This window comes from Procambarus clarkii, chromosome 27, assembly GCF_040958095.1.
Source record: "Procambarus clarkii isolate CNS0578487 chromosome 27, FALCON_Pclarkii_2.0, whole genome shotgun sequence".
NCBI classification, from domain to species: Eukaryota; Metazoa; Arthropoda; class Malacostraca; order Decapoda; family Cambaridae; genus Procambarus; species Procambarus clarkii.
The window spans coordinates 7,593,003-7,617,689 of NC_091176.1; the positions used below are offsets into that span (position 1 = coordinate 7,593,003).

The 24,687-nt window shown below is 45.0% G+C and overlaps 1 protein-coding gene across 1 annotated transcript in view; it reads left to right on the forward strand.

Annotated features, from left to right (window-relative positions):
- Positions 1 to 24,687, forward strand: part of LOC123762720 (protein GPR107) — a 158,114-nt gene that overhangs the window by 99,107 nt on the left and 34,320 nt on the right. Inside the window, exons 10-11 of the mRNA XM_045749433.2 lie at positions 6,491 to 6,608; positions 13,049 to 13,179. Coding sequence (XP_045605389.2) covers positions 6,491 to 6,608; positions 13,049 to 13,179 — 249 coding nt within the window. The remainder of the gene's footprint in view (positions 1 to 6,490; positions 6,609 to 13,048; positions 13,180 to 24,687) is intronic.

The following is a 24,687-nucleotide window of genomic DNA, read 5'->3' on the forward strand; positions in this document are numbered from 1 at the left end:
GGTTGGAACAAGTTAGGTGAGAAGGTGGTGGAGGCCAAAACTGTCAGTAGCTTCAAAGCGTTATATGAGAGAGTGCAGGGTAGAAGGGACATCACGAGCGTAGCTCTCATCCTGTAATTACACTTAGGTAATTACACCCACACCCACACACACACACATTTTGTCTGGGGGGAGCTGCCCGGAGCATACTAGGCTGATATGCTAGACTTTGGCATCGGTCATGTGTATGGAGTTCTTTGGGCCTACAGGGAACCCCGAGCCAGAACCTGGCCCCCTCTAAAGAGGCAAGGGGAGCAATGGCCTATAGAAACCCCCCGGGTGGTTGGAAGCATTCTGTCTGCCATCAACCGGGTCAAGCATCCAGAAATGTAAGCGCCTCAAAACAAACCCTTATTCTGGTTAAAATTGCTACCAAAAGCCGAACTAGTAGATAGAACTCTCCAACAGAAAACAAGCAAACTAGTATGACGTCACACGTCGCCCGCCTCTGTCTGCACAGCTCCTCCCTCCCTGGGAGAGGGGAGCCCCAGACCTCTCATGCCGGCGATCCACCCACCAGTTCTTCGGCTGATGCTAAAGGCTGAAGTTATGTGCTCTAGCACCGGTGGTTGTTTCAGCACTGTACCTAGCGTGTGGTGACTGTCTTCTTGGTGGTGCGTGAGCCGGGAGTGATTCTCCAGTACTCGGGCTGCATGTGCCTAGGGTTTCCTTCCCTAGGTGCCCTGTAAGTACTGCCCTTGGGGCTTGGGGGGTTCCCTTTCACAATTCTCTTGGGTTCTGCCCCTTCTAGGCCGTTTACTGCTTGGTTTTTGGCAGCCCTTTGTGTGCTAGGGGGTTCTGTCTCCCTTGTTTGCCTTAGGGTAAGGAACAGTTTGCACTGGTGGGGCGCAGCGTACTGAGCAGCTTGTTTTCACCAGTCATAGCGGCCGGCTCTGTTCCGCCTGGGCACGCTGTCCTCTTGCGGAGTTTTCTTTTTTCTTTTTGTTTGTCTATCTGGTGGGGGGGCCTGCCTTGGTTCTTTCCCCCTTGTACTGACTGCTCTTCCTTTTCCGGTGGTTCCCCCTGCTAGGTCCCTGTGAGTTTACACGTCCTGGGGTTTCAGTTCTTAGAAAGTTGTTTGGTAGACTTGGGCGCCGGTAAGTAGTACCCTGCCTGGGATTACCTGTGCGTGAGTCCTCTTATAGTAAACACTCAGGACCCTGGGAATCCTCTAGGGAATGCGCGGGGTCCGATGATTGTCTGTTTGGTTCCTTCGGGGACTCCCACCTCTTGGGTTCGTCCTCCGGGGATCTTGTGTTGGTAGTGCGTCACCAGCTTCCTTTTTGGGGTTTTCGGGGTTCCGTGCCTTGGCACCTCCCCGAGCCTTCGCTCGATGTGTTCACGGATGGGTCATCTCTCGGCTGGGGCTTTGTGACCATTGCTCACCAGGTCGGCTGGGGATGGTATGGTTTGTCTGTCTTGGGCTCACAGCACGGTTCGGGAATTCGTGGCTGTCTGCTTTTTTTGCGCTTCGGAGGGTTCAGGTCATTCGGTGCTCTACCATCCAGCTCCATTCGGACTGTTCTCCGGTGGTTCATTGCCAGAACTACGGGTCAACCCCCGAAGGTCAAAGACTCTTAGGTCTTTGACCTTTGGGGGTTGGTCCCTTCGAGTGGCTCGTTTGCTGGATTCTCAGGGTTTGGTTAGCCGTGCGGTTCATGTCCGGGGTGTGTCCTGCATCCTGGTGGACCGCCTGTCTCAGTTCGTTCCTTTATTCGCGAATTGGCCGGTCGTCGCCGACTCGTTTCATTGGCTCTGCTGGATGTATGGACTCCTGGCAATGGACATCTTCGCGTCGGCGTGGTCTTGGCATCTCCCATTCTACATGGCACCCTTACCCACCTGCGAGGCATTCACTGTGAATGCCTTTCGGCAGGACTGGTCGAGGTTGGGGAACCTGTTCCTCTTTTCCCGGTCCAGCTGTTGCTTCAGGTTTTGGCTCAGTTAGATTCCATTCCCTAGGAGAGTAGTCCTCGTGGTCACTTGTTGGCCGGCCCAGCTTTATTTTCAGACACTGCTTGATAGGTGTCTGAACCCGGGGCGTTTTCTGTGGCTCCGCCTCTTTTGGCAGGTCGGACCGGTCCTGTACGTGACTGGTTCAGCCTTCTCCTTGGCTCTTCGCGTCTGGTATTTTGACGCGGGTGTATCACCATCTCTGTGGTGATCAGGTGGCCTCGTTGATGGTGTCCCACCTGCGAGCTTCATCTCGACGACAGTATGACGTTCCTGGTTTTTCTATTCGCCATTTTCTTGCTCTTCGTAGGTTGTCTTCTCTTTGGCAACGGATTATCTTGTCCTTTCTTGGGTTTTTAGGACTGCGTTTTGATGCTTCTTACTGTCGCCTTGTATCGTGCGGTGCTGGCGGAGCCGCTTCGGCTTGCATTCGAGGTGGACGTCACATCTGTCCCGTTCCGTGCGCTTTCTCGTGTTTTGTTTCACCTCCGGCCTGCTCATGCGTCGCCTGACCCGTCCTGGTCCTTGATCAGGGTGCCTTCTTATCTTCTTCCCCTCAGTTTGTGGTAGCCCCTTCGGTTCAAGATTAATTTTCATAGGCCATATTTTGTTGGCATGGGCCTCTGTGGGTCGGGTCGGGGAGCTTCCGGTGCAGGGGTTTCTGCTCTTTTAGTACTGGTGGTAGGTGAGTACCTTTGCAACCGTTGTGAATGTGTCTTTTATTCTTTTATTGACCTCCCAGGAAGGGCAGAAGTCAATAATCATGAACTCAAGGGGTATAGGAATCTGGGTAAAATGCTTGGGAGTAAAAAATGTAATCTTTACTGATTGAGGATTCATGGATAACTCTAATATCCGTAAACTGGAGGACAACACGGGAATTTCTAGCACAGCAAATGAAAACCACAAATATGAATGAATAACACAGCATTAATCAAAGGGAACAGATAACTAAACACAAATAACCTTAATACACTTTATTGTTTAAATCACAGATATTGAAATAAAAATTGAAAATATATCCTACTCTAATAAAATCTTCTACGAGGCAATAGTATGACTAATGATGGACATAATACTCCAGCACACTTTACCTTAAATGCTGCAATCTGCCAACGATGTTGAATGGCTTGCCCTACAGATCAGATCTGTACCCCAGTTGAATCCCCAAGACACACTAACTCCAATTCTCTTAAACTACTCATGGGAGACCTAAGGATTTCCTCTGGAGCTTGGCTTCGGCTAGGAGCCCCAATCAATTCAAAGCAAAGCTGGATATCTTGAAGGCTGGGCCAATGGTTGACCAGGCACTACCCTGGGGGACTCCACCTCTTGAGTCCTAAGCCAACAAGGGCCAAGAGCCTAGCCCCGCCTCTCAGGGCTCAAAGCAATGAATACAAAGTCATACTCTTAGGTCTATTTCCTGCCTGGCTCCGCCCATCTAGGCCTCCCTGAAAGTTATGTTTTAATCCCGTAGAATCATGAAAAGTTCCCACACTACAAGCAGGAAACCAACCAGCCGTTAAGGCACCAGGCCATTTGAGAATACGGTTTTCTGGCTCTGAATTTGTCAGTGGTTAGTGGAGGCAGGAGGAAGATTGGAACAGAGTGGGGGGTTAGAGAGGGAAATGAGTGGGAATGGGGTGGGAACAGAGAGGACCAGGGATGAGAGGGACTCTTGACTTCAAGGATATGACCGGGAGCCGGTCGGCCGAGCGGACAGCACGCGGGACTTGTGATCCTGTGGTCCTGGGTTCGATCCCAGGCGCCGGCGAGAAGCAATGGGCAGAGTTTCTTTCACCCTATGCCCCTGTTACCTAGCAGTAAAATAGGTACCTGGGTGTTAGTCAGCTGTCACGGGCTGCTTCCTGGGGGTGGAGACCTGGTCGAGGACCGGGCCGCGGGGACACTAAAATGCCCCGAAATCATCTCAAGATTTATTTATTTATTTATTTATGCATATACAAGAATGTACATAAGGAATGTGAGGATACAATTATGGTAATTACAGTCTTGTAAAGCCACTAGCACGCGCAGCGTTTCGGGCAGGTCCTTAATCTAAGAAAATTTTAAGGAGGTAAATACTTGCAAAATTTATAGACAAAAAAATGATAACAGATTACATGGAATGAAAAAAAAAAAAAAAAAAGATGAGAGAAAATTATAGGTACAGTATATTAAAGCACATAGGTAGCTATGATTGATTGCAATGACAGCTTAAAATGGTAGTTGACAACAAATTGGTAGGCACAATACAGCAGAAACAATATAAGATTGATTGCAATGACAGCTTGAATGGTAGTTGACAAAAATTGGTAGTCACAATACAGCATATGGCTAGCACATAAAAGAAGACAGCAATGAACACAATGATAAGGTTGTTTGATATTACATAAAAATTAGGAGATTGGGTACCACTAGGTACAGAGCAAATTTAAAGCTCAGTGTAGGAAACTAAATAGATGAAGTTAGGTACTTTTTGGTTTTGCTTTTAAATAAGGCAAAAGTTTTACAGTTTTTCAATTCACTAGGGAGTGAGTTCCATAGACTAGGTCCCTTAATTTGCATAGAGTGTTTACACAGATTAAGTTTGACCCTGGGGATATCAAAGAGATATTTATTTCTGGTGTGGTGATAATGGGTCCTATTACATCTGTCCAGGGAGAGTTTCAGAGCATGGTTTGCATTTAAGAACAGGGTTTTGTAAATGTAGTTGACACAAGAGAATGTGTGGAGGGAGTTAATATTTAGCAAGTTTAGAGATTTAAACAAGGGAGCTGAGTGTTGTCTGAAAGCAGAGTTAGTTATTATTCTGATAGCAGATTTTTGCTGTGTGATGATGGGCTTAAGGTGGTTTGCAGTGGTAGACCCCCATGCACAGATACCATAATTAAGATAGGGGTAGATTAGTGCATAATATAGTGAGAGGAGAGCAGAGTTAGGAACATAATATCTGATTTTGGAGAGTATACCAACTGTCTTAGAGACTTTCTTAGTTATGTGTTGAATGTGGGTGCTGAAGTTGAGTCTCTTGTCTAGGAATAGGCCAAGAAACTTGCCATCATTTTTATTACCGATGTTAATGTTGTCTATCTGTAGCTGAATTGCATTTGATGATTTGCTTCCAAATAAGATGTAGTAAGTCTTTTCGATGTTTAATGTTAGTTTGTTCGTTGACATCCATAAGTGGACTTTTTTTAATTCATTATTCACAACATTATTTAGTGTATGTGGGTTGAGGTTTGAGTAGATAAGAGTAGTATCGTCAGCAAACAATATAGGTTTGAGAATATTAGAGACATTAGGCAGATCGTTTATATATATAAGAAATAGAAGAGGTCCTAATATGCTGCCCTGTGGCACTCCAACGGTAATTGGTAGAGTGGAAGAAGTTGTATCATTGATGGTTACATATTGGTGTCTGTCACTAAGATAGGATCGGATGTAGTCAAGGGCAAGGCCTCGGATTCCATAATGCTGGAGTTTAAGTAAGAGGTAGTTGTGATTAACAGTATCAAAGGCTTTTCTTAGGTCAATGAAGAGTCCAATCGGAAACTCATTTTTGTCAAGGGCTGAGTAGATAATGTCAAGGAGACTAATGATTGCATCATTGGTACTCCTTTGGGACCGGAAGCCAAACTGGCAGGGGCTGAGTATGTCGAATTTTACGAGGTAGGAATAGAGCTGTTTGTAAATAATTTTTTCAAATATTTTTGATAGAATGGGTAGATTTGATATTGGTCTATAATTGTTTATGTCCGCCGGATTGCCTCCTTTATGGACTGGCGTTACTCTTGCTTTTTTGAGGATATCAGGGAAGGTGTGACACACTATAGATTTGTTGAACAGTAGTGCTATGGGTGGGGCAAGGGCATGGGAGGCTCTCTTGTACACAATGGACGGAATTTCACTGGTGTTCCCTGCCTTGGTTTTTAGAGAGTGTATGATGGACAAGATAACCTCAAGAAGATCACGGGGTCAGACTGTGACAAATAAGAGAGGAGGGGAACAAGGGAGAGTACAATGATGAAGGCAAGGGGAGAGGGGAGCAAAGGAGGGAGGGGAGAGGGGAGAAGCCATGGACTGAGCACAAGATTATTACGGTCAAAGGAATTGCAACCAAGAGTGCTACTGCCCTCACACAGATCCCGCAGCCTCTCCGAGACACAAACCAGAGTTTTACACAATTCCCCCATGCACCTGGCTGTGTCAACAAGTTGTTCTACCTCTTTGCCCTTACTTTACTAACTTAACGTGTATTGAAGTAAGGGCAAAGAGGTAGAACAGCTTGTTGACAGAGCCCGAGTGCATGGTTGGAGACTGGGCCATGAGGCCATTGATCCATGGAACCTACACAAGGCAGACAAGGTAGGTAGACCCATGTACTCTTTACACCATCGTCTTCATATCCTTGAATATCAAGCAATGCCATTCTCAATTTCTTATATTTTGAATTGTACATTCAAAACAAATTCTAGTATTTTCTTCTATCTTGCAGGTTAAAAGGTGCATTGCTCTTCACAGTCCTAGCCCTCATTGGTTCAGGATGGGCCTTCATAAAGCACGTCCTCTCAAGCAAAGAACGGAAGATGTTCATGATCATCATTCCTTTACAGGTATGCTGTGAAATAAATATAAATATACTGTATATACAGTGGAGTCTCAGTGTAAGAGTTAAATCCATACCATAAAATGCAACGCAACCCAAATATTCGTACACTGGATCGAATTTCCCATAAGAAATAATGCAAATTGAATTGAACCATTCCACACACCCAAAAATATTAACTTAAAAATACATTTTATCCAGAATACTACTCATATTTTTTCATACACAAAACTATAAGAAATAAATGTAAACTGGACATAACATAAATGAACATTTAACTGCACATTACCATTATTGAGGACTCTTGTTGGTGTATGGAAGACTGTGAGGAGGAAGGGAGGTGTTAGTTTTGGAAGGGGATACCCCCTTCTATTATAACATGAGGCAGAGATGACATTTCTGGGGTACCCTCCTACATTTTGTAGGCATACCTCTAGGACTTGATTGTGGCTCACCGGTTGTCTCACTGAGAATCTGTCTAAAAGACACTTGTTTCTGTGTGGAGTCCTGGAGGCTCCCTGAATCTAGCTTACAGATTTAGTGCCTTACCACTTGACGTCATCAGTCGCAGAGTTCTTGTATGCCTACTGGGGACCACGAGGGAGCAATGGCTCATTAACACTTTACATTTAAAGGTTATCATCTTGGTATCGACCAGGGAAGCACCCAGAAAGGTAGGCGAATCAAAATAGACTACTACGTGCTTGGTTGAAAAATGCAACCTATACCCTCAAATTATCAAAATAATGCTCCTACAAAGAAAATTAAGAACCAAAACGTCATCCAACTAACCCCTGCTCATTAGCTCCACCTTCACTCTCTTTAAGGGGAGGGGGAAGCCAAGTCACAACCAGCCAGTTCTTGACTCCTGTTCATGCCTGACAGTCATTGGATATCTCTTAGCCACAGTTTCCTGTTTTTGTGGTGTTTTGCCTTGTGAGGCTTTTCCTACCCGATAGTTTTCATTGGTCAGGAGGTGACTGAAGCTGCACGCACTTAGTCACCTTCCCAAGGCTCTCCATAAGTACTACACTTGCATAGCTAGGATCTCCTTCCCTGGGAAGGATATCCTGTTCCTTCCCCGGAACATGAATAGAGTATTTGAGTGCCGAAATGTTTGAGTTGGGAGCTGTTTGAATTCACAGGTTCCTCTGTATTTGCATTTACTGTATTTTATTTATTTATTGTATCAATATATTTATTTTTGTGGTCTGAAATCGATTATTCCAGTTTACATTTTTCTCAACGGGAAAAAATTGTTCAGTACTCAAACAGATTAGCATTTGACCGGCCTTCAGAAACCAATTAAGTGTGAGTACTGAGGTTCCACTGTATATACAGTATATATATTAGTTCAGCTTTGGTCACAACATAATTGAAATGCCATAAATTTACTTCAACATGTACAGTGAAGGATTATAAATTGAATTCCAGAAACGTAAATCTCTTCTTATGAAGAGATTAAAATGCTCAATTTACATTCTCTAGTAAGGTGAAGAGTATGGCATAACATGATTAGTTATTATTCACCCAAACCCCATCCTGTGGGCACTAGTGGAAAAGGTTACAGAGATACATAAAGGGCTTAGGGACTGTACCCCAAAATTCATTTACTTATACTCTCCAGAATTCATTGCAAGTTACATTCTTGATATTGATAAGCTTAAAATATAGTTTAATGTCTCAACAATGGATTTGATAATAATCACAAGTATTTTTTCACAGCTAAGTAACTTACATATGTGGTGAGCTAAGTTTTGTTATTTGGTTTGCCTATCATGGACACTGCCCCCATCCACTGGAGAGCTGGTAAGGTCACAATCATCTACATTTACTGCCAACAGTTTGCAAATTGGGGATATTTGGCTAAAAATTTTGGTAGTAGACCATTTTGAATGAAATATTTACACATTTCATTAACATTTGTTTCTAGGGAAAGCCCCGTCGGCTACCTGAGCTAGCTTACGATTAACCCCTTAACTGCGCGGCTTCCAAATATGACACCCCCCAAAGCGCAGGAAATAAAATCTCTGGAAAAAAATTATTTTCTGTTTTGAAAGTGTCAAAAACCCTTCCCTGAGTATGGGTATAGTAACAGAAGGTCGAAATTGTACGTACTTTGGCTGCTGTGGGGTCTGTAAGTTCGTGTGTGACGTCATCATTCCCTGGTCGCCCATGGCGGACGCCCCTGGGGCCGGTAGGGCGCTCTGGGCAGGATGCGCGAGTTGCCGCGAATATATTTTTGTTCATTTTCTGCGCACAATTCCAAATACTTTTTATATGTTTTTACATGCCAGTCCTATGTATAATGAACACATACACTATATTATGGCAGTAGAACATCCGTACTGTCCAAACACACTGTGTTACGTGCATGACATGTGTACACATATATGGTACATATTTCCATTGTATCATGCTAATTTATGTATATATACAGTCTATTACTATATATATATATATATATATATATATATATATATATATATATATATATGTCGTACCTAGTAGCCAGAACGCACTTCTCAGCCTACTATGCAAGGCCCGATTTGCCTAATAAGCCAAGTTTTCATGAATTAATGTTTATTCGACGACCTAACCTATAAAGATAGGTTAGGTAGGGTTGGTTAGGTTCGGTCATATATCTTTTTAATTTTATCTCCAATAAAAAAAAGTTGACCTCATATATAATTAAATGGGTAGCTTTATCATTTTTATAAGAAAAAAATTAGAGAAAATATATTAATTCAGGAAAACTTGGCTTATTAGGCAAATCGGGCCTTGCATAGTTTGCTGAGAAGTGCGTTCTGGCTACTAGGTACGCAACCCGTTCTCGCAAATTCGTAAAGTCAATATTGACTTATTAACTACGTGCATAGGTGATATACTAAACATAATAGATACCCTTAAAAAGATTCATAGAAAACACCGACCTTACCTAACCTTGTTAGTATCTTAAGATAAGCATCTTATTGCTTCGTAATTACAATTATTACTTAACCTATACCTATTATAGGTTAGGTAATAATTGTATATTCGAAGCAATAAGATGCTTATCTTAAGATACTAACAAGGTTAGGTAAGGTCGGTGTTTTCTATGAATCTTTTTAAGGGTATCTATTATGTTAAGTATGTCACCTATGCACATATTTAATAAGTCAATATTGACTTATTAAATTTGCGAGAACGGGTTGAGGTACGACATATATATATATATATATATATATATATATATATATATATATATATATATATATATATATATATATATATATATATATAATATATATATATATATATATATATATATACACACACACATACATACATACATACATAGATACATACATACATACATACATACAGTCTATATTGTTTATATACAGTCTATTACTACAGTCTACGCCCTCACTCCTCCAACATGTTACTTGTCAACATTGCTCCTCCCACTATACTGTTATTGTTTGTATTATTCTATTTACACATGTTATGTATACCTATCTACATGTTTCATTCACCAGAACTATGCAAGTAAGCCAGTATTGTGTCCAAACTTTACAGTGGCCACCATACACTGCATGAGAAATCACACAACAGCCAGCAGACAACGCTACGATTACGTCACCTCCCTCGCCAAAATAGCTCCTCCCAACATACTCCTGTCGCTGTTATTACACTATATACACTCATTGTGTATACCCATGTACAAATGTGTTCCCCATAGCGAACCAGTAAGCTAGTATGATGAGCAAAACAAGAGTGGCCGCCACACAGTGAGGCTACCTCAATTCTCACCCCTGCTCCCCCACCACAATTCCTCCTCCCTCAATACCAAGCACAATGCTTATTATCACCACAATCCTGCAGTTACCACAATACTGGTCAGTACTGTGAACATCGTGAACAACATTGAATCACTAATATTTGAACATTGTACACAGTCATTATCACACTCAGGCTCTTCTGTAATACTATCATGGCTAAATAATACAAGTTATATATATTTTTTGACATTATAAGGTAATTCTGTAGTCACAAGCTGAACAGCAGTGCTGTGAGCTCATGCTGCGTGTGCCAGCCTTGGTTGCTCACTCACTACTGAGGCTCTCACACCCGGGAATGTGGACCACGATTTTTTTTAAAGATGGCATCTGTTTACAAGAGCCTTGAGGAAGCTGATGTGAACCCCATGTAGCCTCGGGAGTTTTGAATGGGACGTGAAAAATACAAATACCTGGAGGCACGTAGTGCACCCCAGACGTGGGCCTGCAGGCGCGTTGTGCAGTTAAAGGGTTAAGTGCCATACTACTTGAGTGTCATCAGTTATGGAGTTGTTGTTTGCCCGACACAGGTGTCGGGATCAGTGCCGATGCCACCTGCGGTCCAGACTGCGCCTGGTCGGAGTGATGTTCGCTCTGCATGCAGGTCGGGGTCTCGTAAGGGGGCAGTGGCCCTCTCGCAGTTTGCACCATTGATGGGGCAGTGGGGGGGGGGAGGCTTGCTCTGTTCGCTCACGCCTGGTCTCATGATTTGTGGGCTTTTTGGGTCGTTTCTCTCGGCCTGTGGTGGCGTTGGGTGGCTCCTCCTTTCGGGGGGTTCGGGGCTGACGGGGCAGGCTTCCTCTCCTGCGCTCTGTCGGGTCATCTTGGTGTGGGTGCGTTTGGGCGTGGTCAAAACATCGACGTCTCTCAAGTGGGTTTCCCGCCTGTTTCCAGTTCCGAAACGGGACTGTGCGGACCTGTGGTTCATTCTGGACTTGTCCTGTCTGAACCCTTGGGTTTCTTGCCCCCTCGTTTCAGATGACCACTTTGTCCCAGGTCCGGCTTCTTTTGGAGCGGGGCACTTGGATGATGTCCTTGAACCTCAAGGACACGTATTGGCACGTCCCTATTCATCTGGGGTTGCCCCCCGTCCTCCTGCCCGTAGGGGCTCTCCCTCCAGAAAACCAGCGTTGAATGTAATGAAACACCATTTTCTGGGTGAGTCCCGGAGGCTCCCCACCAACCCTCCCTCCCACCCTTCAGTCGTTTTTTTTTTTTTTTTTTTTTTTTTTATCCAGCCTCAGAACTAGGGGTGAGGATCGCTGGCGCGGGGGTCTGGGGCTCCCCTTCCCCCTCCCAGGGAAGGGGGAAGCTGCGCAGATATGCAGCGCTGCTCGTGTGACGTCATGCTTGTTTGCTCATTTTACTTTTGGGGAGTTTTTTTTTTTTTTTTTTTTTTTTTTTTATAGATATATACAAGAGTTGTTACATTCTTGTACAGCCACTAGTACGCATAGCGTTTCGGGCAGGTCCCTGGAATACGATCCCCTGCCGCGAAGAATCGTTTTTTCATCCAAGTACACATTTTACTGTTGCGTTAAACAGAGGCTACAGTTAAGGAATTGCGCCCAGTAAATCCTCCCCGGCCAGGATACGAACCCATGACATAGCGCTCGCGGAACGCCAGGCGAGTGTCTTACCACTACACCACGGAGACTGTGTAATGAATGTGTAATGAACGAGTTCTGTGTAATGAAACGAGTTCTGTCAACTCGTTTGACGATTTTCGTTGTTAACCAGAATAGGGGTTTGTTTTGGCGTGCTTACCTTTCTGGGAGCCTGTCCCAGTCGATGGGAGATATAGAATGCTCCAAATCACATGTGCATTCTATGGGTCATTGCTCCTCATGCCTCTGTGAGGGGGGCCAGGTTCTGGCTCGTGGTTCCCGGTAGGCCTAGAACTCCACCCACATCGACTGATGCAAAATAGTTAGGGTATCGACATCAGACATGGATAGCTCCGGGGAGCCTCCAGGACTCACCCAGAAAATGGTGTTTCATTACATTCAACGCTGGTTTTTTCATGCTAACTGGTTGTATTTTGTGTGTCAAAGGTGCTGTCTAGTATGTATAAGTTGAAAATATAATAAATATATATCATGGATAAACGAGTATAGATATATACTGATACTCACATATTTATTCATCATAATATATATATATATATGTATTATGAGCCTAAATCTTAAAATTGCATATGGCACACATTTTGCCTCAAATATATACATGGTACTCACTCATTTACTGTTGCTAAAAGTATAGTGTCTACTCTGTGGCTGTCCTAAATGTTCAGACACTGGATGGTGATGTTGCCAAGCAATGGTCATCATTTTCTTACTTAGGCCCTAGAAGGAAAGTGAGGGACTCGGGATTTTTTTCAAGATGGTGGATGGTTACTGGTGGTCTGAGGAAGCAAATGTGAGCTTTATGTATGTTCAAGACTTTTAAATATTTTAAATATGTAAATCATATATGTATGATTTGCACCATTCCGTGACATTTACTATACAAACATGTATGTTTTGCGCTATTTAAGGGTTAAGGACCCCTGTAGCAGTTTAAGGGTTAAACTTCATCTTCTATTGAATTTACACTAGTCATATTTGGTAAATATAATTTATTTCAGATTATTGCGAATGTAGCCACCATCATTGTGGAAGAAACTGAAGAGGCCAGCCAGGAGCATGCAGCATGGGTGCAGATTCTATTCTTAATAGACTTTTTGTGTTGTGGAGCCATCCTTCTACCTGTTGTGTGGTAAGTCAATATTTTATTACATTTTCCATCTAAAGTGTGTCCTCACTTGAATAAACTACTGCATATGGGGACAAGACCGATTCATCCCATAAGGGATTCTGCTAAACCTAACAGCCCCCAGGCTATTAGGTTTAGCAGAATCTTCTCCCTCCAAAACAAATAAAAGTCCTCCATCCACTGTTAAGCATATAAAGGTATATACCAGGAGAGAAGTGCAGTGTAGTGAAATATCCTCATTATCACTATCGCTCGCTTTGGACACCGATCACGTCCATTTTTTTTCTCCTGAGTCCTAGACGTAGACAGGACTTGTGTCCACTACAAAAATATTTGTATAAAATTCATTATTTATCCGATTGACCTCGGGATAGCTTGAAAATAAGCGCCTTTAAAATGCGCACAATTTGATACCAAAATAAAAGATGTAATACGAAACTTGATGTCAGAACACTTAAAAGATTATATATACGTTTTTGTATCTAAATTTTAAATGTTAAAATATTTGTTAAAATTCTATTTATTGTGCTATTATTATGGGACTAGTTTTAAAATGTGTGCCTTTATATTGCGAACAATTTGGTACCAAAATGAGTGATGTAACACGAAATTTTATGTCGGAACACTGGAAATATATAAATAATTTTGATGATGAGCGTCCAAAATCAAAATATTTGTTAAAATTCCAGTTTTTGCTATATTATTATTTGACTAGTTTTAAAATGTGCGCCTTTATTTTGCGAACAATTTGATACCAAAACGAGCGATGTAACATGAAAAGTGATGTTATCAAACTGAACGAGTATACACATTAGGTTGTGGTGTGCAAATTGGTGCTCATTCACGGGTAACTTTAGGCTTTGCTGTGGGGAGTCTCACCAGGCTTTTGGACATTATATGCATATACATCTGCTGGGAGAAGGAAATGTAGATGTTTATCTCTCAGAATGTTTGGTAATATGTTTATTGTTTGTGATGTGTGTATATGTATGTATTAACACGATGTACTGAACGGGGTGAGAATAGCTTGAGCTACCTCATCCCTTTGTGTGTATTTTACATCAATAAGCTTATTTCAATTTCAATTTCAATTTCTGCAGGGAATTTAATTTCGAACACAATGATACCAAAACAAACAACGTAGCACAAGAATTAAGGTGAGAAAACTGATACGAGTATACACATTTAGGCGTCGCCGCACGCTCGCCTAAAGTCTGTATTTAACAAAAAATCACAGAAAATCTATTTATTATGTTATAATTTTGAACATGGCATATTATAGACCAATCATTGGTAAACAACTTTTCATTAAAGTCGTAACTGTATGACAGTCATAGGTGGGCACAAACATTGGGTAATGGCCTTGATTCATATCGATAAACTTTCTCAATATAAATATTAATTATCAGGAATTTTTCATTCTGACTTTGGTATATGATAGTGATCAGCAGCAAACAATTTGGCATAAAATAAATATATATATATATATATATATATATATATATATATATATATATATATATATATATATATATATATATATATATATATATATATATATATATATATTTAAAAATAGGAAGGGAGTACCACCTCTAGCTGGAAGAAGGGGGACCCATAGCCTCGGAGGAAACCACGCATAACGCATTAGAGGGAATGTTTAGATCCATATATATATATATATATATATATATATATATATATATATAATATATATATATATATATTAAATAAATAAATAAATAAATAAAAGGGGAAAAAGGGGTACCTCGGCTTACGAGCGCCCCTGGTTACGAGTTTTTCGGGTTATGAGCAGGATTTGCTTGGAATATTTGTATCGAATTACGAGCGTTGCCTCAGGATACGAGTTTGTTGATACGCGTACAGGGCGACCTAGCACGTGGTGGCACGGCAATCGCCGCTCAGTTTACCAGTGCCTTGTGCTCAGTGACTATCCCACCTGAATTCTTCACAAGGATTTACCGTTTACTTTTGGAGTTTTTGCTATTTGAGCATAAAATTTGTTATAATATACATCGCAATGGGTCCCAAGAAAGTCAGTGGTAAGGTTCAAGGCAAGAAATCGCATGTGAGGATGACAATAGAGGAAAAGCAAGAGATCATTCGGAAGCATGAAAATGGTGCACGTGTTGTTGAACTCTGTAGGCAGTACAACAAATCCACATCAACGATATGTACTATACTTGCCAAGAAAAAGGACATTATGAGTGACAAAGTGGCAAAAGGAGTATGAACAATCACAAAACAAAGACCACAAATACTTGAGGAAGTGGAAAAGTTATTTATTTGGATACACAACAAGAAGTTAGCAAGTGATAGTATTTCAGAGGCCATTATTTGTGAGAAAGCCAGGGTATTGCACGAAGACCTTGTAAAGAAAACCCCTGGAACTGAGTGCAGAGAAAGACTTAAAGGCAAACAGAGGATGGTTTGAGAAATTTAGAAAAAGAAGCGGTATTCATAGTGTTGTGAGGCATGGGGAGGCTGCCAGCTCAGACAAACCAGCCGCTGAGAAATTTATTGAAGAATTTAAAGAGTTTGCAGAGGCTGAGGGATACCTACTGCAACAGGTGTTTAATTGTGATGAAACAGGACTGTTCTGGAAAAGATTGCCTAAGAAGGACATACATTACCAAGGAAGAAAAAGCATTGCCTGGACACAAGCCTATGAAAGATAGGTTTATGCTTGTGCTGTGTTCAAATGCGAGTGGCACTTGAACACAATTTGAAAATTAAACCTTTGCTATTATATCATTCTGAAAATCCAAGGGTTTTCAAACAGTATAAAGTGCAGAAAAATCAAATGTGTGTTATGTGGAGGGCTAATAATAAGGCATGGGTGACTAGGATTTTTTTTTCGTAGTGGGTGTGCCCTGTCATAGAAAAATATCTGCAGGAGAAACATTTGCCACTCAAGGCCGTACTTCTCCTCGACAATGCTCCTGCTCATCCTCCAGGCTTGGAAGATGAATTGTTGCACAGATACAATAAATTTCTCACAAGTAAAGTTCTTTCCTCCTAACACCACTTCTCTAATTCAGCCTATGGACCAGAAAATCATAGCAAATTTTAAGAAACTTTATGAAAGGGCACTTTTCCGGGAATGTTTTGAAGTGACTGAAGCCACAAACCTCACCCTTAAAGAGTTCTGGAAACACCATTTTAACATTTGTAGTTCTTTAAAACTCGTTGACAAAGCCTGGCAAGAAGTGACTCAAAGAACCCTGATCTCTGGCTGGAGAAAATTGTGGCCTGAATGTGTGACAGAACTAGACTTTGAGGGGTTTGAGCCTGTAAATGATGCGCCTATTGTTGAGGAAATTGTTACTCTGGGCCTGGCAAATGGGCTTGGAATTGGATGGTGATGATGTGGAGGAAGTCGGATGGAAGAACACAACGAAGAACTCCAAGCCCTTCAAAAGGAACAGTAAGACGACGCAGCTGATGAATCTCCAGTGGAGGATGAGGCAGTAGCGAATGTCCCTTCTGCAGACATTAAGAAGTGGTGTCAGATGTGGGAAGAAATGCAAACTTTTCTGTGGGGAGCCCCTACGGCTCCCTGGAGCTTATCGGGCTAATGTATGTTATATTAGACCGGGACATTAGCTAAGGAGTTCAGACCTACCAGGGACCAGCGCCAGAACCTGGCCCCTTCAGAGAGGTTTCAGGGAGCAATGGCCCTGGAAAACCCCCTTGTGGTTGGGGTTTTCCTTATCTGCCATCGACCTGGGGTTAGGCACCCAGAAAGGTAGGCATAACAAAACAAACCCCACATGGTAAAAACTAAAACAAAAACCGAACATAGAGGTAGAAACTCCCTACAATCACAAGGAAACAAGCAAACATCACACTTTACTGCCGCGCCGATTGTTCGCGCAGCCCTCCCTGCCCCGGGAGGGGGAGTGGGAGCCCCGGACCTACCGCGCCGGCTGCCAAAGCTCCAGTTCGTTCGCTAATGTCAACTGGGATTGACGCTTCTCTGGCCTCAGTTTCCTAGGCGGTGTTTGCCTTGTGTGGCGTTCACTGCCGTGTGTTGTGTTGTGCGGTGGCCAGGAGTACTTCATCAGTGCCGGGGCTGCATGTGCTTAGTGGCTGACTTCCCTAAGCGCCCTGTGAGTACTGCCCTTGCGTAACAGGGTTATCTTCCCTGGGGCGTTCAGGGAACCATTCCCGTAGAGGTTCTTGCTGCTCGGCATTTGCCTCGCCCTTGGGGCCAGCTGGAGCTTGTGGCCCTTGTTTGGCCCTGGGTAGGGATTGGTATTGTGCTGGTTAGGACGTCAAGGTGTTGCGCAGCCTGCCACCTAAGCGGCGGCCGGTTTCTGTTGCCTCTGGAGACAGGTGTACTTTTGCGAGGTTTTTCTTTTGTTTTTAATTTTTCATGCCTGGTGGGGGTGTGCCTAAGGTGGTTATAGTTCCACTGGTAGTGTTTGGCGGCCCTCTGCTAGGCCCCCGTGATTGTACACGTCTCAGGGGTTTTCAGTGCTATAATCTACCCTCTTGTTATGTTTGGGTTTCTTAACCGGTTAGCAACACCTTGCCCGGGCTTCCCGTAGTTGTTACCCTACGGGCCCTGGAAACCCCTGTCTGGGCTCGGGGGACCATTGAATGTGTCTTCTGGGTTCCAACCCGTCTTGTACGGGATCGTTGGTTGCTGTTCCCTTGTCTCCGGGTGACAGTCGCCATTTTTACCTCCGTCATGCTGCCTGTTGGGTCACTGACACCTTGACCCGGAGTCTTGCGAGTATTTCTCTGCTTGTTCTCCAGTACTCTCCTGATGTTATTACTGTTCAGAGTACAGGCGGCATCCGTGTTGCAAGCTAGGTTAGGTTGCTGCAACATGCTAGGTTGGTTTCCCACTCGAATGCCCCGTGGCCGCCCCGTTTGGTTAGGTGCTGTTCGCCCCTTTCCCTCCATGTTCCCGGCTCCGGACCGTCTGCGGGTTTCAAGGGCCGGGGCGGGGTTTAGTTGCGGCAGAGACTCGGGCGGTTTTTGGGGGCTGCCCCGTTTGGGTTGGGGACGGAGGTTTGAGCCTGTGCCTCCTGCCAAGGCTTCTGGGTCTTACCAGCGGCCCTTTCTTGTTGCCTTTCCCATGGACTCTTGCTTTTCTTTAAGGGCGGAGGGCTTGGAGGACGGCTCTGCCCCGGGGCCTCTGTTGTTGGTTCCCGGGGCTGTGAGGGATGCCTGCTAGCAGTTCTGGGGCGGTTTTGCCCCTGCCGGGGTTTTTCTGCTGTTGGGCGACGTTTTTCGCCCATCCAGTCTGCTAGCTTCCCACATTTGCTGGCGTGTTTTTGTGTATTTAGCGTCAGTCACAGCCCCTGCTGGCGGCCATTTTCGTCTGCCAGTTTCACGGCGTTGCAGTTTGTTTACGTGCGTCTGGGTGTGCGAGCGAGCGTCTCGGGTGAGTATTCAAATTTTTCAGGGTTTTTGTTCTCCTGTTGTCGTTTCTTTGTTTTTCTGGTGTTTTCTTGCCATTGCCTGTTCCTCTGGGAACGTTTGGGTGTTGATTTTACAATGGGTTTTTCCAAATTTTCTGTTTTGGGTCTGAGCCTTTGGGTTTAGGCTCAGTGCCCCTGGCTGGTATGCTTGCTCCCACACCTTGTCCCTCGGTTTTCGGTCTGTTGGGACTGTTTTGCCAGGGGGTTCTGCTGGGGGCTGTGCTTTGCCTTTCAGTGGTGTACTCCGCCGGCAAATGTGGTGGTTTGGGCTCCCCCTGGTTCAATTCTGGGTTCCTTTGGGTTCCTTGGTTTCGTTCTGGAGGTTTCTTCCTCTTGGGGCCCCCTTTTGTGGGTTCAGGGGACTTTGTTTCCTCGTGTGACCCGGTTCTGCCTTCTGGGGTTCCGGGGTCTTCCTGGCTTGCAGACTGATCTTTTTGGGTCTTGGCACATGTTGTGGTTGTGCTGGGACTTTGTGGTTTTGCTGTCGAGGTGGGCCTTTTGATGCAGTTTTGTGCCTTCTTTGCCTGGCCGGCGTGGTGCTCTCTGCCCACTAGTCGGCGACTTGTACTTTTACAATATATGTCCTCACCTCGTTGTGCCTGCGGGGGTTGAGCTCTGGCTCTTTGGTCCCACCTCTCAACCTTCTATCAACAGGTGTATAGGTTCCTGTGCCTATTGGGCTCTATCATGTCTACATGTGACATTGTATGGGGGCAGCCTCGTTACTTGTGTGTGGAGTCACCACATTACTTCCTAGTGCTTTCCCATTACCATTCTGACACTAAAAAAAAAAAAAAAAATAAAATCTATCTCTGTGGCTCTTTTGGGTACTCGGTTTCCACCTGTGTCCCCTAGTGCGTGTGCCCCTTGTGTTATATAGCCTGTCCTTATCAACCCTGTCGATTCCCTTGGGTATCTTGAATGGTGATCAGGTCTCCCCTCACTCTTCGTCTTCCAGCGAAGTGTGGTTTAATTCCCGTAGTCTCTCCTCATGACTTAGGTAGTGTACTTTTTCTTTCGGAAGGGGTTCTGTTCCCTTCTCTGTTGACTGGGCGCTGGGGGAGCAGCTTGCTCTGTTGCCTCTCGCTTGATCCCGCTGTTGGTGGGCGCTTTGGGTTGTCTTCCGGCCTCTGCTGGCGTCGGAGGACGGCTTCTTCCCCTTGGGGGGGGTTCAGAGCTGGCGGGGTGGGCTTCTTTCCCTGCGCTTCGTCATTTCCTCTTCGTGGGTGCGTGGGGCGTGGTCGATCCGCCCCATCCTTCTGGGGTTCCCGTCTGCTCTTTGCAGTTATGAGCTTTTCCTGTCTGCAGTTCTTCTGGACTTCTTCAGTCTGCGCCCTGGATCCTATGCCCTCCTCGGAGGACTGTTGTCTCCTGTTCGGATTCTGTTGGGGCCGGGTGCATGGATGGTGGCCCTGGACCTCCAGGTCACTTCTTGGCACGTTCCTCTCCAGTTTTTCTGGGACTGGCACGGTTGGTGGTGGGGCTTCAGGTTTGCTGTTTTTATTGTCTTCCCTATTTTGTGATGGGCACTTCGTATACTTTTTGCATCTTTACCGGATCTTAGTGCCCTGTCTGAGTCTGAGATTCGGTGTCTGGCCTACCTCGACGACTGGCTGGTGTGGGCTCCCAGTCAGTCCTCTTGTCTGCTCGCCAGGGGATGGTTCTTTCCAGATCGCCGGGTTTGGTTTCCTGGTGATCTGGAGGTTTTCCGTCTGTTTCCGTCCCGGATTCGGACCTGGGCCTTGTTTAAGGCTCTTGGGCCCCCTCATTGTCTTCCCTCCAGAAGTGTTACTGCGGCTGTGGTCCAGCCTTCGGCTGTTCAGGAGGGGGTCCCAGGATGCTCAGCGGTTGCTTGAGCGGTTGTGCGGGGGTCTGCACTTCGGCATGCTTGTCTGCCCGCAGGAGTCGGGTTTGGCTACGGCGTCTGTTCGTTCCTGCGGAGACTCCCCTTCCGCCTCTTGCATTCATTGGGTTCCTCCGGGGATCTTGTGTTGGTGCTGTGTCACCAGCTTCCTCTTTGGGGTTTTCGGGGTTCCGTGCCTTGGCACCTTCCCGAGCCTTCGCTCGATGTGTTTACGGACGGGTCGTCTCTCGGCTGGGGCTTTGTGACCAGTACTCACCAGGTCGGCTGAGGTTGATGGAGTCTGTCTGTCCGTCGGGCTCACAGCACGGTTCGGGTGTTCATGGCTGTCTGGTTTGCGCTTCGGAGGGTTTGGGTCACTAGGTACTCTACCATTCAGCTCTGTTCGGACTGTTCTCTGGTGGTTCTTGCCGGAACCACAGGGGTTTGGCTAACCTTGAGGTTCGTGTCCGGGGTGTGTCCTGCGTCCTGGCGGACAACTGTCTTGGTTCATTCCTCTTCGTGTGTTGGCCAGTCGTCGCCGATTCGTTTTGTTGGCTCTGTCGGGCGTATGGACTCCTGGCCATGGACGTCTTTGGGTCAGCGTGGTCTAGGTGTCGCCCATTTTGTGGCGCCCTTTCCCACCTGCGAGGACTTCACGGTGGATGCTTTCGGCAGGACTGGTCGAGGTGGGGGGTACCTGTTCCTCTTCTCCCGGTCCAGCTGTTGCTTCGGATTCTGGCTCGGTTGCATGCCCATTCCCACGAGAACAGTCCTTATGGTTCTATGGTGGCCGGCCCGGCCTTCTTTTCAGATGCTGCTTGATAGGTGTCCGTACCCGGGGCGTTTTTCCTGAGGCTCCGCCTCTTTCAGCAGGCCGAATTCGGTCCTGTCCGTGACTGGTTCGGCCTTCTCCTTGGCTCTTCGCGTCTGGTATTTTGATGCGGGTATCACCATCTCTATGGTGTTCAGGTGGCTTTGTTGACGGTGTCCCACCTGCGAGCTTCGTCTTGGCGACAGTATGACGTTTCATACGCTTTCTCGTGTTTTCTTTCCCCTCCGGCCTGCTCATGCGTCGCCTGAGCCATCCTGGTCCTTGTTCAGGGTGCCTTCTTATCTTCCCATCAGTTTGTGGTAGCCCCTTCGGTTCAGTTTCCTGCTTTTTGGTACTGGTGGTAGCTTTATAGGTGTGCAGCCTTTCTCTGTCCTGGCGACGGTCGAGACGGCTGCTTTCCAGAGGGGGTTCTTGGGGTATTGGTACTTGATTGGTTTGGCCGGGGGATGCGTCCTGTGTTGTCCGGTTGTGCTTTTTGCTGTTGCCGGCGTACCGTGTCTGGGGATGCGCTATGGTTGATCCGGTTCCTTCGTTCCCTGTTTTCAGGGCTCGGGTCTCCCAGGTCGTCCTCAGTGTTTTCATTCTTCCAGCCTGCGGTCTGTCTTTGCGCCCGTGCTGTTCAGACGTTTGCAGCTTTTGCTGCTGTGTTGGTGACAGTCTCGGGCTCATTTGAGGCGCTGGGATTTGTGGGTCGCACAGGTTCTTGGCCGCCTATCCTTATGCGCGTCTGCTCTTGGGTGTTCTTGTTGCCTTGGGTTGCAGGTTTGCGACCGGTTGCCTTGGCTTTGCGTTGCAGAGTTTGTGGCGGCCGCCTCCTGGGTTAGCCCTTTCTTTTCCTTCTCTCTGGGTATGAAGCTCCAGGGAGCCGTAGGGGCTCCCCACAGAAAACCAGCGTTGAATGTAATGAAACGCCATTTTCTGGGTGAGCCCCGGAGGCTCCCTGGCAACCCTCCCTCCCACCGGTCGGCGTTTTTTTCGCGTTGGTTGTAGCTTAGCTTCCGAACTGGAGCTTGGCAGCCGGCGCGGTAGGTCCGGGGCTTCCCCCTTCCCCCTCCCGGAGCGGGGAGGGCTGCACGTACTGATCAGGCGCGGCAGTAAAGTGTGATGTTTGCTTGTTTGCTTGTTTCCTTGTGATTGTAGGGAGTTTCTACCTCTATGTTCAGTTTTTGTTTTAGTTCTTACCATGTGGGGTTTGTTTTGTTATGCCTACTTTTCTGGGTGCCTAACCCCGGTCGATGGCAGATAAGGAAAACCTCAACCACAAGGGGTTTTCCAGGACCATTGCTCCCTGAAACCTCTCTGAAGGGGCCAGGTTCTGGCGCTGGTCCCTGGTAGATCTGAACTCCTTAGCTAATGTCCCGGTCTAATATAACATACATTATTTTACATAATATAACAAGTGATTACATAATATAACATGGGGCCTCGTAGCCTGGTGGATAGTGCGCAGGACTCGTAATTCTGTGGCGCGGGTTCGATTCCCGCACGAGGCAGAAACAAATGGGCAAAGTTTCTTTCACCCTATGCCCCTGTTACCTAGCAGTAAATAGGTACCTGGGAGTTAGTCAGCTGTCACGGGCTGCTTCCTGGGGGTGGAGGCCTGGTCGAGGACCGGGCCGCGGGGACACTAAATCCCCGAAATCATCTCAAGATAACCTCAAGATTAGCCCGATAAGCTCCAGGGAGCCTCCGGGGCTCACCCAGAAAATGGCGTTTCATTACATTCAACGCTGGTTTTATTGAAACGACTCGCCCAGAGAAAACTGTAGTAGGCCGTTACATTAATCTTTTGCAATGACAATGTGATGCCTCACTACAAAGACATCTTGCGAAGAAGGGAAAGACAATCTTCCATGGACAGATTTGTTGTGAGAACATCGAGCAGTGAGCCACAACCAGGACCTAGTGGTATGCAGGCAAAACGTGCCAGAGAAGTGCACCCCTGAGAGGTCCTCACTGCCTGATATTATAATGGAAGGGGACTCCCCTTCCAAACAGTAACACCTCTCCTCCTCCCCCCCTCCTCACCATCTTCCATACGCCTACAGCAGTCATCAGCAAGGGTAACTAATAACTTGAACATAGTTTTGTAGTGTAGATTTAAATCATCATAGTGTAGATCATCTAAATCTACATTACAAAACTATGTTCAAGTTATTACTTACCATTGCTGATGAATCAACCTGTCCTCTTAAAAAGAACGTCGCTGTTGGCCGTTTTCCCGTATGGACGAATTTGGACGTAATTTGAAAATGAAAACAAAAAATGAAAATAAATTTGGGATTTTTTTTCAACAACAGTAAGTTAAGGGTCCTCTGATAGGTTAGGTGGGCAGGAAATTCTCATAAAGTTTCAAAACGTTATGAAAACCGTTAATTTAAAGTGTCCGCCTTATAACCTATGCGCGTAAGCCTGACGACTCAAATAGAAAATGGAACAGAACGTCACTTTTGTGAGTCGATTTCATTTCAAATTACGTCCAAATTTGGCCATAGTGCGCATACCAGCGAAAAGTGACGTTATTTTTAAGAGGACGGGTTGGATGAATACAGTAATATGTATGTTACATATTATATATATATATATAATATATATATATATATAATATATATATATATATAATATATATATATATATATATATATATATATATATATATATATATATATATATATATATATATATATATATATATAGACACACACACACACACACACAAACACACACACAAAATAAGTATATGGAGCACCACTTGGCAAATGGAATTTAATGTTAATAAATGTCATGTTATGGAATGTGGAATAGGAGAACATAGACCCCACACAACCTATATATTATGTGAGAAATCTTTAAAGAATTCTGATAAAGAAAGAGATCTAGGAGTGGTTCTAGATAGAAAACTATCACCTGAGGACCACATAAAGAATATTGTGCAAGGAGCCTATGCAATGCTTTCTAACTTCAGAATTGCATTTAAATACATGGATGGCGATATACTAAAGAAATTGTTCATGACTTTTGTTAGGCCAAAGCTAGAATATGCAGCTGTTGTGTGGTGCCCATATCTTAAGAGGCACATCAACAAACTGGAAAAGGTGCAAAGACATGCTACTAAGTGGCTCCCAGAACTGAAGGGCAAGAGCTACGAGGAGAGGTTAGAAGCATTAAATATGCCAAAACTAGAAGACAGAAGAAAGAGAGGTGATATGATCACTACGTACAAAATAGTAACAGGAATTGATAAAATCGACAGGGAAGACTTCCTGAGACCTGGAACTTCAAGAACAAGAGGTCATAGATTTAAACTAGCTAAACACAGATGCCGAAGAAATATAAGAAAATTCACCTTCGCAAATAGAGTGGTAGACGGTTGGAACAAG